The sequence below is a fragment of the Doryrhamphus excisus genome, chromosome 21 (genome assembly GCF_030265055.1).
Source record: "Doryrhamphus excisus isolate RoL2022-K1 chromosome 21, RoL_Dexc_1.0, whole genome shotgun sequence".
Lineage (NCBI taxonomy): Eukaryota > Metazoa > Chordata > Actinopteri > Syngnathiformes > Syngnathidae > Doryrhamphus > Doryrhamphus excisus.
This window is the reverse complement of record NC_080486.1, coordinates 8,378,277-8,395,231: the sequence shown is the minus strand read 5'-3', so window position 1 is coordinate 8,395,231 and position 16,955 is coordinate 8,378,277. Positions and strand designations below refer to the sequence as shown.

At 39.7% G+C, this 16,955-nt stretch overlaps 1 protein-coding gene across 1 annotated transcript; it reads right to left on the bottom strand.

Moving 5' to 3' along the window:
• Positions 1–593: 593 nt before the first annotated feature.
• eef1e1 (eukaryotic translation elongation factor 1 epsilon 1) lies at positions 594–7,585 on the bottom strand. Its single transcript, XM_058060139.1, has 4 exons — positions 7,435–7,585; positions 6,930–7,127; positions 1,463–1,558; positions 594–1,049 (listed from the first exon to the last, which is right to left on the bottom strand). Exons 1-4 carry the CDS (start codon positions 7,516–7,518, stop codon positions 906–908), a joined length of 522 nt encoding a protein of 173 aa, XP_057916122.1. The 5' UTR covers positions 7,519–7,585; the 3' UTR covers positions 594–905.
• Positions 7,586–16,955: the final 9,370 nt, after the last annotated feature.

Below are 16,955 nucleotides of genomic sequence, written 5' to 3'. Positions count from 1 at the left end.
TATAAAAAAAACATAATTATAAAATATTAGCAAGATTGAACTTTATCCAACCCTTAACAAGAGCATCTTGTTCGCACGGTGCCTCCCCTATCTACGTCAGGGGTCTCAAACACGCGGCCCACGGGCCAAATGTCACCCGCAGGACACTAGTTTGAGGCCCCCGCCTTGATATGAAAGTTTAATGTTAGTGCGGCCCGCGCAAGTTTGATATGGATGCTGTATGGTATCATGTACCCAGAAAAAATTATTACGTTTGATTAATGTTCATGTTAAAGGTTAAATAACTTAATAGTTATCCTCCCTATCCGTGTGGAAGTGGTAAGTTTTTGGCTATTTAAGTTTAAAGGAAATAACTTGAAGGCTACCGTTTAGGTCGCTAGCTCTCTAGTTTGCGAGTTAGCATGTGTCTCAAGAGCCTGCAGTTGCGCAATATGTTGCAAATAAAAAGAGTATAAATGTGACTATAGTCGTGTTTTGTCATGTCTACAGGGCTCTAGTAATGCTTTGTTAATTTTAATCTGAAAAAATTGAGTTTGAGACCCCTGATCTACGTAGTGTGGAAACAGGGGTTGAACACCACCAACAATCAGCAATGAACGTCAATTACATTTTTATTAAGTTAGCAGCAAATGTATCGGTTTGTCGCCACATTGCACTCAAACACACACACACACACACACATAACACAAACAACACTAAGGGAAATATTAGTTTTGCACGCAGATCAAAATGGGGCGCTTATTTGAAATAGTGCCAGAAGGCGTGAGAGGATGATGGTTTATTATTTAGAAGCAATCCTGTGACAGCTTGTGCCCCTCTCGACAGATGTTTACTGTTTTGATACGGAGCCGTTTGTGGCAAATAACTGAAAAAGGTCTGCGGATGTTGCTACCGTTCCTGGAGCCTCAGTGGTGTTTACTGGTGTAAATTCTGTTCCTGAGCACGACTACCCGAGGGAGGTGGTGGCGGATGCCGGTGTGGTGCTGGATGTGGTCAAACCACCGTGTCACATTCAGGTACTGCTCCTTTTCCTGGAAGGTCAATTCCGCCTAGGGTGGAGGGGAGAGGACGGTGATGTCATTATTACCGCAGACTGTCTAGCAAAAGGTGAACCATGAGCCTAGCAGAGGTCAATGTTGCCCCAATGAAAAACAAGGGCAACCATGATGCAGGATGCAGACTAAAACAGCAGATGATTCATAGCCAAACAAATCAACATGTCCTTGGAAAATTTGGAAAAACCAGTCAAGATCTAATCAGTTGGAATTTGGAAAGTCCTGCAGCTTGACAACATCGCCGCCTCAGACCAGGGGTCGGGTTTAAATGATTGTGAAATCTTGTGAAGTGAACATTAAAAGCCAAACCAAAAGTGACGCTCTGCCTGGCGGGCAGGATGACCTTACATCTCCACATGATCTCCTCTTAGTTGATAGATCGATACGATTAAAACACAATAACTCACTATTAGTGGGTGAATTCCATTATACATGAGCAGATCTGCTATGCTGAAGTGGTTGCCGGCCATGTAAACTTTGTCTTGCAGGTAGAGGTTGAGGTCCTGGAAGAAGAAAAACACACGCGTTAACCTTGGTTTTGGGTTAATAACATTTTTTAATGAGTTAATGCTGTATTAACATGGCAAAACTATTGAAGGGACATTTTTAATGCATGCACACACACTTCATTTTCTACCGCTTATCCTCACGAGGGTCGCAGGGGGTGCTGGAGCCTATCCCAGCTGTCTTCGGGCGAGAGGCGGGGTACACCCTGGACTGGTCGCCAGCCAATCACAAGGCACATATAGACAAACAACCATTCACACTCACATTCATACCTATGGACAATTTGGAGTCGCCAATTAACCTAGCATGTTTTTGGAATGTGGGAGGAAACCGGAGTACCCGGAGAAAACCCACGCATGCACGGGGAGAACATGCAAACTCCACACAGAGATGGCCGAGGCTCGGATTGAACTCGGGTCTTCATTTATTTGTAAAAAAAAAAAAAAACTTTTTTTTTTAATGTAAAACAACCATTGTTTGAGTTGCTTATGTTGTGCTTGATGTATGTAATTTATGTAAGTTATATTTTGCTGAAACTTACCTATGTTCTACTGCTGATTACTAAAGAACGGAAACGGGTAAAAACATTTTTATGAGTCTACCCTTTCTTTTGGTATGTACCATGTTTATATATTGGTTATTAAAAAAACAATTATTTTCCAATACTTCTCTACAAGAGAGGAGAAATATGATCTCACAGAAGAGCTAAATTACGTTAAAAAGCCATCGCATTTCAGTATGTGGAATCAAACTATGGAATGGATTGAGTAAGACCCTCAAACAATGCACAACGATGAGCCAATTCAAGAAACAATACAAGCAGTTGATGTTTGCTAAATACAAGGATGAAGAGTCTTGAACCAGTCATGATGTGCTATACATATCACTATATTGACACTTACTATGGTACACATTATGTCATTGGATGGTCATATCACCTCATACTTATGTATGTGACAAAAAAAAAAAAAAAAACTATATTAGGGAAAGCAGGAAGTGAACAAATGTAACAGTTACTGATTGTAAAATTACCAGATGGAGGGGTAGGATTTAATAAGCTTTGCTTCTTCCTACTCCTTTTGGACATGTGGAACTGTGAACTGATTATGTGATGCATTCAATTGCAACTTGATGCATGTTCAAATTAAATAAAACCATTACCATTACAGATATAGCGCAAGAACACAATATTCTGCGGGCCTTGAAAAATCAATCAAAATCATCAAAAATGGCCAGGATTGAGATAATTACATTAGACATATATTTGGGTAAGCTTGCTATGGTTTTTGACTTAATTGATTATTTTGTAGCATTTCTATGTATTTATTTTGTAAAAGGTGAAGGATTACGAATGATCATGTACTCGGAGACCTAAAAATAAGGGAGCGTGACAGCAGGTTCATTAACCTATATACGTGTCTGGCTGTGTGCATTGAATCCTTGCTTGCATGTGTACTATGTGATGTATATCCTGAGGGGGTACGGCGTCCCAAGCACTGACTGGCGACTCAGCACAGATGCCACGCGAAAACAGGCTGTTTGTTTGCTCCGCTGCCAAATGACTCCAACTCTCGCTTTGCATATCTAATCAAGCCGTCTAAACTTAGCCGGCGTCATGTGCGTTTCTGCGGCCAAAGTCGTGCACGGAAAGTGCTGGTCCCGGGGGAGTGGTGGGGAGGGAGGGGTGCATCTTTAGCACTTTCGAAGGGAACTCTCCATGCACACGGAGCATCTTGGGGGCAAATGGAGTTATTGTGCGGCAAGAGTGGCTGATGCCAAACAAGGCATGAAGACTGCAGACTTCCACCATCAGATCCTTGCTTTTTTTTTTTTTCTGCGTAGCCTACAGCCATGGAGCTGAAGCCCAGTCGAGCATCAGAGGAGAGGCGGTGCTCCCGCTGCCTCCCCTCGCCCAGAACTAAGGTCAAGTACAGGTTGGAAAAGTACATATGTTTATTACTGAGGATGGAGAAGAAATCCCCAAAAATGACTTTCTGTATCCATTTCTGTGTTTACATTACATGCAAATACAAGTGGTAGTCATTGGCAGATTACTATCACTGTCCTGCTCCACTGAAAGACTAAGCGGACCATGCCTCCCACATGTTTTTGTGAAATGTGTGAATTTCTCTTGTACAGGGTCAGGCAAAATTTATATACAATGTATATTAATACTTTAGTAGGTTAAATAAAAGGTAAATAAAGTAAAGAAAAAAAAGTGTTATTTTCGAGTACATCGAATGCCATTTTTTTTTTCATATAATGCCATTTTGCTTTGTTTAATGGTGAGCACCGCACTTTCATTGTGGAAACGTTTATCAAAACAAACAAATCTTGAACTGCAACACAACGAGTTTGTGCTTCAATCTTGGTAACCATGATCCCGTACCAGCTCCAAACACCATCTTGTTATGGGTTACCAACTTCAGAGCTACTGGATCTGCATTGAAACAAACTGATTTAATTTTTAAAACATAATGAAACAGAATGGCATAATATGTACTTTTTGAAAATAAAAACACTGTTTTGTTACTTTACTTTATTTGCCTTTTATTTAACCTACAAATGTGTCAGATCATTTTGCCTGACCCTGTAGATGGATAAAGTCACACAACTACATAAAAAGATCACAAAAATAATAACAATAAACATGTGTGAACGTGCTGCCACCACCATATTTTACTGTAGGTATGTTTGCCACAAACACAACACCGCTTATCACCAAAACAGCACCACATTGGGGAGACTTTCAAGAGTGTTGGGTTTGGTATTGGTGTTGCCACCCTACCCCGCAATCAACACACACACAAACAAACAAACCAGGAGATTGAGGTCACATGTACTAAACAGTCAGTACTTCTTAGAAACTGCTTCAATGTTGCTGTCGGCGAAATGGCAGCCTTCCCGACCAGCTTTTGTCCATTTCTTGGTAAAGCATATTTTTATTGATTTATTGTGGTATTCTTAATACTTTAGAAATTCTTTTGTACCCTGTGTGACCAAAAAGCAAAGTTCGAGTGTGGAAAAAAGGTAAAAAAAAATATCAGCATTCCTGTGACCACAGCCTTAAAATGATACATGATAGATAGTATTTATATACTCTATACGGTATCTAAAATCTACAAAATGTGTATATACAGTGTTGGAAGTATTTTACACATTCAGACTGTCAAATATTATCAGATGTTCAGTTTGCTCTTGTTGTTGAATTATTAAGCCTGATGCATTTAGGGTTGCTTTCATTCTCACTTCATATAAACAAAAAGTTACTGGTTAAAGAAGTGATAGCTAAGTTTATGTTCGGGGGTCAAAGTGTTTGACTTTGTGGTTGTCTTATGCCATGAATGACAGTACGTGTGAAAAGCTATGAGTTTCCTGTTTGCATCCTGGAGTGTAAAGGTTTTTTTTTTTTTAAAGTGGTACACTTGACAGTTTGTGTCTTTGGGTCATTTAATAGAAGATGACTGGTGTTTGAAAGAAGGGTGTTATGGCCACAGCAGGACGGGGTGGGGTGGGGGTGGCGGGGCGGTTCGCTGGGCACCAGGGCTGAGCCGCTCAGGGCGACTTCCGTCTGTAAGTGGCACCATTAAAATATTTAAGAGGCCTGTCCAGATAACATGCTGCCGCCCAGCGTGACTCCTCCGACACGCAACAACAGTATGTCACTGTTGGACAGTGCGCACACACACACATATACACACACTCGACGCTGACAGGACAGTGCCAAGAGGCGCTGAGTGTCCAGCAGACCCACGGCTCGCGATCCATTTCACGCTGACTGGCGTCGAGCACATAAAGGCGTTTTTCTCTGTCATGAGGGGCCATGTCACAGAAAGGCCAAGCATCACTCTGTATTCCTGTCGCATGCGCCTTGAACCAGACACACACACACTTGGGCACACTATGCCCCCACTTTGACAGCACAGTGCTCAGTGCACAGTGCAAAGGATGTACACTGTGGAGGCTTTCACAGCGGGACCGCTAAGGTTTCATTCTAGGGGCCCGCCACAGATAAATTTGGCGCTCACTCATAAAAACCACACGACTGTGACTAGCGACAAATCTATTGAAGAGACTCACAGGTGACTTGGATACTAATAAAAACAGCAGAGAATCAACACAACATAGTTTTTGCAAATGCATCATGCTCAATTCTGTCCCTTCCGCCCTCACAAATACATCATAGTCATGTTGGAAACATTGGAGTACACGTTCAAAGTCATTAGTATCAATACACACATTGTCTTGTTTTCAGGTTTTACTTTGTAAAAAATTCACAAAAATAAGATTTTTTTTCATCACACAGCAAGATGGTTATATATATATATACATATGTATATATAGATAGATAGACTTCCTTTATTGTCATTGCACAATAACACAGCAGTGAAATCACCAAAGAAATGTCATTTCCTGGCTCCCGTATAATAATAAATAACAATGTGGAGAATACAGTAAAGTACAGTGTAAACAGTAAATTGCACATATAATTTAAATAATTTGGAATAAATAATATACTCTAAATAATAAATATAATAATCATTATATATTTCATATATAATATATATATATTAAACATATAATTATAAATTAATTATTTATTATTATATTTATTAAAATAAAAATATTATAATTATAAATATATAATTATTATATTTTATATTTAAAATAAATAATAATGAATAAATATAATAATTATATATTTATAATTATGATTATATTATATTTATTATTTTTTATATTATTTATTTATTTTATTATTTTATTTATTATTTAGAATATATTGTATATATAATTGTTATATTGCTTTTATGTTGTACTGTTGGCAGTGGTGGACTTACTTTTACATTTTTTTATTACTTTTTATTTTTACTCGTCTGTGCAGCACTTTGGAAACTCTGTTTATAAAATGTGCTATATAAATAAAGTGGATTGGATTGGATTTACATTTAGTCTGTTATTCTACAGAACACATCTCATTGACCAATAGTTGATCATTTATGAATATGTAACCATACAGGTGCACCGCTGTTAGTAAGCTCACCATTTTTACACGTTTATGTCTTTATGATTCACTGATAATGTTTTATTTCATCAAGTATTGAGATTTCGCAGTTTGGCAGTCATTGAAAACACTGTAGTTGCTATGCTGTGGAGCCAATCACATCATTAAAACAGACTGTGTTCAACCTTCAGATGACAGATATAAATATTATTGAGTGACTGTACCTTGCCTCCTCTGCTGGAATAGACTCAAGCCCAAATGTGAACTCAGGTACTTTTTGGCTTTGTGTATCTGTGGTAGTGTCTGCTGTACTATTTTTGAATGCATTATCATAGATTGAGCACACATGGACAGTAAAGTACCTTCAGTATAATTCTGATGTCATCCTTGCTGCAGCCGTCCAGCTTGCTCACTCTATACTCCAGCCACTGATGTACCACACCTCGGTCCTCTGCAGAGCCACCCAGCAGCTCAAGGCGCTTGGCCTCCTTCACCAGGTGGCAGGCGATGGTCACCAAGCCCACCAGGGGAGCACCATTATTATTCTGTAGCACAGGAACCTAAATGGAGGCAGATTGGCAGTAACTCCATCAATTGGCAAGAATTGAGATGTTTTTTTCAGGTTAAGATCGGCATATATTTCTTATCAATAATAATATAATTAATAATATAATAAAATAATATTATTTGACAAGCCCGCACGTTCTTCTCTTATGCTCATGAATGCATCATTCCCTACTGTGAGCGGCACACGTCTAGCTTATTATTAGCATTAGCTTCCCGAGCTAGCTTCCACAGCGACATGTAGACCACGTTCGTTTCTTTCGTTTTCGTTTAAACCGGCACACTCCAGTACAGTTTTATCACCTTTCTCTCTCCTCGAGTACTGTACTTATTTGGCTTTTTCAGTCCTAAATACTTCTCCAGCGAGGATAGCTCCCGTAGCGCCATGTTTCCGGTGGAAGGAGGAAGGAAAGAAGAAGGCGTCGGCGTGACACGTGATTGGCTGTTTGGTCACAGTTTCCGGCCAACACCGTTTGAATGACTGCTGAGTTGACCAATTGGAAAACACAAAGCATCATGTTGTTATGTTGCATCATTGAAAACATAAATATAGATAAATAGACAGAATAAGAGCGATAAACAGATTAGCTTGCGTGCCACTGAATATAACAGTATATTCAGCAAGCATGGTGGACTGATCAAAAAGGAGTTTTGTGCAGAACTGCCTGTTCAAACTACCATGTCTCTTTTCACAGAAGTTCTCTGTGAGGATTTGCGGTCAAAGGGAATCAAAGATGACAGCATCGGGTACAGAATTTCATTCTGGAGTCCTGCAGCAAAAGTTGACTTGCTCTGTCTTGTCTGCGTCTGCTGTGTGACCTGGCGCATGTCATGTCTGGCTGGATTTGCACTCCCCCTCTATGATGTCCCCATAATGAAATGTCACCTGTCAGTCAAGTTGTTAACCCTGTAGTGTCCAGGTGTGTGTCGCATCTACGCGCAACACCAGAGAGCGACAGCGGCGACTGAGGTGACAAGGGTTGTATTCATCTTGACGGAGACATGTTTGGAACGTCTCACCTGAATGTCACAGCTCCGGGTCAGAATGCAGTGATACAAACCTAATCTGGGATTTGGGTTTTGGGAAATAATGCCTTACATGGGGGTTTAACCATCATCAAGCATCAGGAAATCACATGAGATGTCAGAGAAGTGTGATGATAACCGTAGAACTGGAAATGGAACTCATTGTGACATGGGAAAAGCATCATGGCTGCTAATGTGATATACAGGGTCTGGCAAAATGGCCTGACACATTTGTAGGTTAAATAAAAGTCAAATAAAGTAAAAGTAAAATAAAGCAAAAGTACTCACCAATCATATTCATTGATACTGACACCCTATGGTGTTTTGGCACTATTGTCCATAATAATACAGGGTCAGGCAAAATGATCTGACACATTTGTAGATTAAATAAAAGTAAAATAAAGTAAAGAAACAAAAAAGTGTTTTTATTTATAATGCTGAAAGCGCGATGGTCACTAGTCCAATTTATGGCAGCAACTGAAAATGAAAAACAATGGCATTATAAAGAAACAAAGCAAAATGGCATTATATGTACTTTTTAAAAATAAAAACACTTTTTTGTTTCTTTACTTTATTTGACTTTTATTTAACCTACAAATGTGTCATCATTTTGCCTGACCCTGTATTATTATGGACAATAGTGCCAAAACACCATAGGGTGTCAGCATCAATGAATGTGATTGGTGAGTACTTTTGCTTTATTTTAGTTTTATTATACTGTTTGGTTGGTATTATTACACCACATAAGCTTGTAAACAGCAATTTATATCATGAAGTTGCTTGCAATTACCACAAGAGGGCGTCATATGGACAAATGTAACCTCATGGACTTAAGGCTTATTCACAACAGTTACAACAATCAATTGTGTATTGACCCAAATATAAGAGGGTATTTTTTTGGGTGGAAAAATGTCTAAAAAATGATTGGTTGTCTCCACCCCCCCCCCCCTCCTCACAAAGGCTCATATTAAGAAATTCCACAGCTGAATTTTTTTTTCATTGTCCGTCTTATATTTGAGGGTCTCGTGATTGTCTTATATTCAGAAAAAAACTGCATGATTATTTTTTTCCCATCCTCTGCAGTAGCTGTCCTCTTCACCACTTAATATAAATGAACAGATGATATTTCTAAAGCCAATTTGTTGAGAAAAAGCCGTTCCAGTAAACAGATTAATTATAGAAATGAGCACAGAGATATCATAAATGATTAGATATCGTACAACAAGGCAAGGCTAACTCCATTTCCCTCCCTTTTTTTGCGGTTTATTTATTGGCCTCTGCGTACGTCACACACTCCCTTAGCCCTGCCAGGCCTTCCATAAATGCATGCCTGCAGCGTTAAAGTACATCTCCTTTAACTAAATGCCTCCAAGCTGCCACATCCTGTCTGTACTCAGGCGGGCTGAGGACAACGATCCCCACAGTGGCTACGACTAACTGTAGCCTGTGGGAGTTTGGACGACTGCGATACACAATACGGGGGTCGCATTAGTAAGGGAATCTACGACGGTGGGGGTCAGCTATAGCGCCGTGGGGCTTCCCGAGGCGGGCATAGCCATAAACGCAGCCCTCAGTCCTGGTAGATATGTCCTCCTTTGCTCACGGTCTGCAGCCGTGTAACGATATGCTGTTACGCTGATTTGTCATCATTGGCCAGGCCTGTCTCCTCTGTTACCTTTCATGACCTGTGGAACGTCTCGGGCTGAATGTTGGAGTTTGGACACACACATGCAAAAAGGATCTGCGCTGTCACTACCGATTGCATACTGGCTGTACCCCAAATTATTATTATTTCATAATATAAAGCATAAAGCAACGGAATATGGAGATACACTTGATATGTATTGTGTATTCAACTTAACATGAAGCAATTTATGTATTTTGTACTCTGATAATGGTAATATTTATCACCCATGCTTTTTTCTTTTAAACTGCAAAAGACATAAACAGCCAAAAATGGCCAGTATTGTATCAATACGTGTAATCGAGTGCTTAAAAAAAAATGCAAGTACCAGCAAGTTCAAGTTGCTTTCTAGATGTAAAATGGACAGGAAGCAGAACTGGAGGTAGCAGAGATGAGGATGCTGAGGTTCTTATTGGGAGTGACCATGATGGATAGGATCAGAAAGGAGTACATCAGAGGGACATTACATGTTAGAGGCCTTGGAATAAAGTCAGAGAGGCCAGACTGAGATGGTTCGGACATGTCCAGAGGAGAGATAGTGAATATATTGGCAGAGGGTGGAATTGAACTTGGGTCTCCTAGCTTTGAGGCCTGCACAATAACCACCAAATCACCATGCAGCCAGAATATAAAACATATTACACATAAATAAGACATAGTCTTAAGCCTTAAGTGTTTAGTTTTTTTCTGAACAGGAAGCAGAACTGGAGGTAGCAGAGATGAGGATGCTGAGGTTCTCATTGGGAGTGACCAGGATGGATAGGATCAGGAAGGAGTACATCAGAGGGACATTACATGTTAGAGGCCTTAGACATAAAGTCAGAGAGGCCAGACTGAGATGGTTCGGACATGTCCAGAGGAGAGATAGTGAATATATTGGCAGAGGGTGGAATTGAACTCGGGTCTCCTAGCTGTGAGGCCTGCATGCTAACCACTTCGACACCGTGCAGCTTTTCTTCCAAAATGTGCAGTGATTCGGCTAAATATGCTAATGCTATAATAGGTGGAAAATTAACAAAAAAAATAATAGCACAGACAACACCGTGCGGGGCATGTTTTACCAAATTTCCACTCTTCTCTGCACAGCCATTCAAGAGTAGAAGAGTTTTTCTCAAGCGGTGGTCCACACGGTGTCTTTTGGCTCTATTAGTACAGGAGGAACTGAGGATGCCAGGAAAGTAGCATCTCCAGGCACGGCCTTTGGGCCTTCATGATGGCAACAGTGATGGGATTATAGGAAGCACTGTGCTCTGCTGCTCCGTGTAGAAACAGGCACCCAAAGGCTAAAAACAACAAGCTGGTCCTACCCCCCCGCCTTGCCGCCTCCTCCATCATCACACAAAGTCACATGCAAATGTATGTTTACGAGCCAGTGACAGGGGTGCAGTGATGACATTTTTGTGGCATTTCATGTCTTTCCCTTAACATTTGTGACACGAGATTAACATTGGAAGACGTGCTCACGAGGGTGTGTGTGATCAGGAAGAGGCCCCCCCCGGAGAGACAAACAAGCCGGCGATAAAAGCCACTTTCTCCATTTCCCTTCTTTTTCCATGCCAAGCCAAGAGGCTGTGGGACACGCTGGGGGGAAACACGGTACCAGCAAACAACAAAACCACGCCACGTTGGTCCCTGCCTTGCCTTGCCTGTCTTGCCTGCCTGCCTGCCAGCCAACAGCAGCAGTCACTTAAGACTATTAATTACCGCTCTGAATTTCCTCCTCCTTAGCCGTAGTCATCCGTGTCCCCCTCAGACAAACAACCTCAGTGGGAGGATGCTGATTATGATAGCTTGTGAAAAGTCAGATTGTCTTTTATTGGAGTTGCCCACTGGCCATGCAGGTTCCTCTGCAGCTCTCTCTCTCTCGCTCCACGCCTGTCCTCTGTGATTCAGAGACAAAAGCTCGGAGGAAGCAGTTACACCGCCGCACTTGATGAGGGACGCTCCCCTCACGTGCGTGTGCTTGAATCCCACACACACACACACATACATACATACACACAAGGTTAACAAAACAGGCAGGAAGTGAAGTTTAACCTCTGTGTGCAGCCACTTCTGACCGTGCTGCTGTTTTGTCTTCCACCAGCAGGGAGCACTGTGGGTCTTTCAAAAAAAAAATAATAATACAGAATCTTTCCAATGCAGCTTTCACTTAGTTTGAAACTAAAATATGAAACAGGCTATTATAAAAGTGATAAAGTGTATTATCACAGCACTTATTTTTTCACTTTTAAGACAAAAGAACAAAATAAACATATACAGTGGGGCAAAAAAGTATTTAGTCAGCCACCAATTGTGCAAGTTCTCCCACTTAAAAAGATGAGAGAGGCCTGTAATTTTCATCATAGGTACGCTTCAACTATGAGAGACAAAATGAGAAAAAAAAATCCAGATAATCATATTGTTTGATTTTTAAAGAATTTATTTGCAAATCATGGTGGAAAATAAGTATTTGGTCAAAAACAAAAGTTCATCTCAATACTTTGTGATATACCCTTTGTTGGCAATGACAGAGATCAAACGTTTTCTGTAACTCTTCACAAGATTTTCACACACTGTTGTAGGTATTTTGGCCCATTCCTCCATGCAGATCGCCTCTAGAGCAGTGATGTTTAGGGGCTGTCGCTGGGCAACACGGATTTTCAACTCCCTCCAAAGATTTTCTATGGGGTTGAGATCTGGAGACTGGCTAGGCCACTCCAGGACCTTGAAATGCTTCTTATGAAGCCACTCCTTCGTTGCCCGGGCGGTGTGTTTGGGATCGTTGTCATGCTGAAAGACCCAGCCACGTTTCATCTTCAGTGCCCTTGCTGATGGAAGAAGGTTTTCATTCAGAATCTCACGATACATGGCCCCATTCATTCTCCCATTTACACGGATCAGTTGTCCTGGTCCCTTTGCAGAAAAACAGCCCCAGAGCATGATGTTTCCACCCCCATGCTTCACAGTAGGTGTGGTGTTGTTTGGATGCAACTCAGCATTCTTTCTCCTCCAAACACGACGAGTTGAGTTGATACCAAAAAGTTCTATTTTGGTTTCATCTGACCATATTACATTCTCCCAATCCTCTTCTGGATCATCCAAATGCTCTCTAGCAAACTTCAGACGGGCTTGGACATGTACTGGCTTCAGCAGGGGGACACGTCTGGCACTGCAGGATTTGAGTCCCTGGCGGCGGAGTGTGTTACTTATGGTAGCCTTCGTTAATATGGTCCCAGCTCTCTGCAGGTCTTTCACTAGGTCCCCCCGTGTGGTTCTGGGATTTTTGCTCACCGTTCTTGTTATCATTTTGACCCCACGGGGTGAGATCTTGCGTGGAGCCCCAGATCGAGGGAGATTATCGGTGGTCTTGTAGGTCTTCCATTTTCTCACAATTGCTCCCACAGTTGATTTCTTCACACCAAGCTGCTTAACTATTGCAGATTCAGTCTTCCCAGCCTGGTGCAGGTCTACAATTTTGTTTCTGATGTCCTTTGACAGCTCTTTGGTCTTGGCCATAGTGGAGTTTGGAGTGTGACTGTCTGAGGTTGTGGACAGGTGTCTTTTATACTGATAACCAGTTCAAACAGGTGCCATCAATACAGGTAACGAGTGGAGGACAGAGGAGCTTCTTAAAGAAGAACTTACAGGTCTGTGAGAGCCACAAATCTTGCTTGTTTGTAGGTGACCAAATACTTATTTTCCACCATGATTTGCAAATAAATTCTTTAAAAATCAAACAATGTGATTATCTGGATTTTTTTTTCTCATTTTGTCTCTCATAGTTGAAGCGTACCTATGATGAAAATTACAGGCCTCTCTCATCTTTTTAAGTGGGAGAACTTGCACAATTGGTGGCTGACTAAATACTTTTTTGCCCCACTGTACATAGTATCATATAGGGTACAATACCCTTTTAAAGGCAACATTTACTTACTGAGTATGGCTTGGAATGTATCAGTGCTACACTGAAAAGACATATATAATGCTTTGTAATATCATAAGTCATAATTTTTATGAGAATAAAATCACAGTTTTTTGTTTGAATGACATTTTTAGGAGAATTAAATATATTAATTAATTAAATATCATATTTTCAGTAATTATTTTTGTAAAAGTACACATATAAGATTTTCTGTGTTAGGAGAATTAATTTAAATATTTTTTAAAATAAAGGAATCATATTAAGAAAATATTTTTTCAAATAGAAAAAGTCATAATATTACATGATTTAAGTTTTAAAATTTTTTTCATAAAAAATGTGCATTTCATATCATATGATTTCATTATATCATCAATCATATTATTGGATTATATTGGAATCATATGTAGAAAATGAATGAATGAATGAATGAATATTACATAATATTACATGATTTACGTTTTTAATTTTTTTCACAAAAAAATGTACATTTCATATTATATAATTTCAATATAATTTCATTATATCATCAATCATATTATTGGATTATATTGGAATCATATGTAGAAAATGAATGAATGAATATTATGAAAATATTTTTTCAAATAGGAAAAGTCATAATATTACATGATTTAAGTTTTACATTTTTTTCCCACAAATATGCATTTCATATAATATAATTTAATTTCATTTTGCTTCTTGTGAATAAAATACTGTACTGTATTATAAATACTGTATTATTTTCAATGATAAACTTTCTTGCATTATTGTGAAATGATTTATATTTATACAAATTGTAATGTTTGAATTCATTTGAGCAAATTACATATTAAAATTCACAGTTTCATACAGTATAAAGCTTACTTAATCCCTCATCCGTATCACAATCGGTAGCAGTGCATTTGTCCACTTCCTGTATTCTAAATATAAACACATGAGAAAGTGATAAAGCAATACAACAATATGGTGCAATGACAGTGTAGGGTTAAATTATACAGCAGAATAATAATAATTGAATCTTTTTTTTAGACTGTGCAGGGGTACCTAATGCTGTGACCAGTGATTGTATATTTTCAGATATTTTTTAAAGTGTTGAAAATATCCAAACAAGAGCATTTTGGGACCTTTTCCCATCCCTGGTGCTCATCTGTCTTCATGTCTTTAAGCCATTAGTTTGATTCACTACCTCTGGAGAGGGAAAGTGAAAGCTCAGGCCTGCACTTGTCTCTCCTATGACTACGTTCGCTATATATCCCTTTAGCTTGGCGCTTTATGGCCCTCCTAGACGGGACATGTGTGTGTGTGTGTGGACGAAGACGAAGAATACTAGGTTGGAGAGGGGGGTGAGATAGATACGGGCAGATTCACTGGGTTATTTGTCCCTCTTCCCCCTTACTGTGAGAGCAAGGAATCATGGTCTGCATGACAGGTCGCCACCGCCCGTCGGGGGGTGATCTATATGAGACCCTCTTTATTGGCAATTTCAACCCAGGGACAGATGAGACTGCAGCCACGGCGGCCGGACAGCCAGACTGTGATAAAAGCATCCAGGACTCACCTGTGACTCTCACACTGAGAAATAATGCATCATGTGCAGCTATGTGATGTGTGTGTCCATGTATGAGCTATAAATGTGTGTGTTTGTGCTATAGATGCTGTATAATGTATGGCTGCTGTCATGCCCGCAGGTCTCCGTTATGTATAGAGGGATGCTTTGGGTACTTTACATATTTTTGAAATGTAGGGTAAATAATTTAACTGTGAATTTGTCCATGACTTATTGCTTTTGGGCCTATTCGGAGTAGCATATTCCATAAGACAGCACGGTGAAAACACCCGAATGTAACAATGGCTGCAATAAAACATTCAAATAATCACAAGCGCTAAAAACTTCAACATTCCGCTTGATCCAAACCCGCAATTTCTGCACTATCCTTTTCTCCCAAGACTCCAGGAACACATTTCCCATTTTTCAAAGTCTTGACGCGCACGAGGCAAATCAGTGGGAACTAGCATGACAACACTGAAGCTCAGAGCAGACAATATAACCCCAGGCCATTGCTTCGTGCTGCTCAATGAAAGACACAAGCTTGCAAAGTAACCAACACCATGAAATAGCCCTGTAATGAACAATTGCTCTCCTATGAAAAAGCCCCCCCCCCCCCTTCATTCAGGACCAGCCATTAAATCCGTCTCTGTGTGTTCAACTCCTAATCGATTAATAACAGTCTGCAGAGGCATTGATCACTAGCTTGCTTTCATGTGTCTGCAATGGTAGGAGAGGTTCATGCAGCGCTTGGAAGTGTGTCACGTAAACGTAAAATGAGCCGCGATATTAGGCACATTTCTATATTTCCCATACAGCAGGGGTCTCAAACTCAATTTACTTGGGGGACACTGGAGCTAGGGTCTGGGTGAGACTGGGCCGCATCAGGTTTTCCCAAAAAAAACCAACAAAAAACACATTTATTAAAAAAAAAAAAAATTTAAAAAATTTGCTTTGGTTCCAATTTTCTACAAGAAAAGCTCTGATAAAATATTCCACTGTTGTCAAATAGCTTACTTTTTATTTTTCTACACAAAATAAGATGAAAAATGAATAAACAAATCAAGAATAAAGAAAACCAATCAATCAGTAATAAATAAATAAATAAATATAATAATAATAACAAAACGGCAAATAATAAAAACTTAAGAAACCACATATAGTTGGTGGGTAGACAAATTATTTTTTTTCAGATTAAAATGAACAAAGCATTATTAGAGCCCTATAGACATGACAAAACACGACTATAGTCACATTTATACTCTTTTTATTTACAACATATTGCGCAACTACAGCGTCTTGAGACACATGCTAACTCGCAAACTAGAGAGCTGGCGACCTAAACGGTAGCCTTCAAGTTATGTCCTTTAAACTTAAATAGCCAAAAACTTACCACTTCCACACGGATAGGGAGGATAACTATTAACAGTTATTTAACCTTTAACATGAACATTAATCAAACGTAATAATTTTTTCTGGGTGCATGATACCATACAGCATCCATATCAAACTTGCGCGGGCCGCACTAACATTAAACTTTCATATCAAGGCGGGGGCCTCAAACTAGTGTCCTGCGGGCCTCTTAACTAGTTTTATTTAGTTAAGAAGGGGCAGCACAAAAATTGGGAAAAATTTAGCTACCAAGATGAAGCTGAAATGTTAATAAT

Excerpts from the sequence above, each read along its gene's own strand:
- eef1e1 (XM_058060139.1), bottom strand. The coding sequence starts at position 7,518 with ATGGCGCTACGGGAGCTATCCTCGCTGGAGAAGTATTTAGGACTGAAA. Across the intron at positions 1,559-6,929 it reads ACATCAGAATTATACTGAAG|GACCTCAACCTCTACCTGCA; the intron begins GTACTTTACTGT and ends TTCTTCTTCCAG. Across the intron at positions 1,050-1,462 it reads ATGGAATTCACCCACTAATA|GCGGAATTGACCTTCCAGGA; the intron begins GTGAGTTATTGT and ends CCTCCACCCTAG.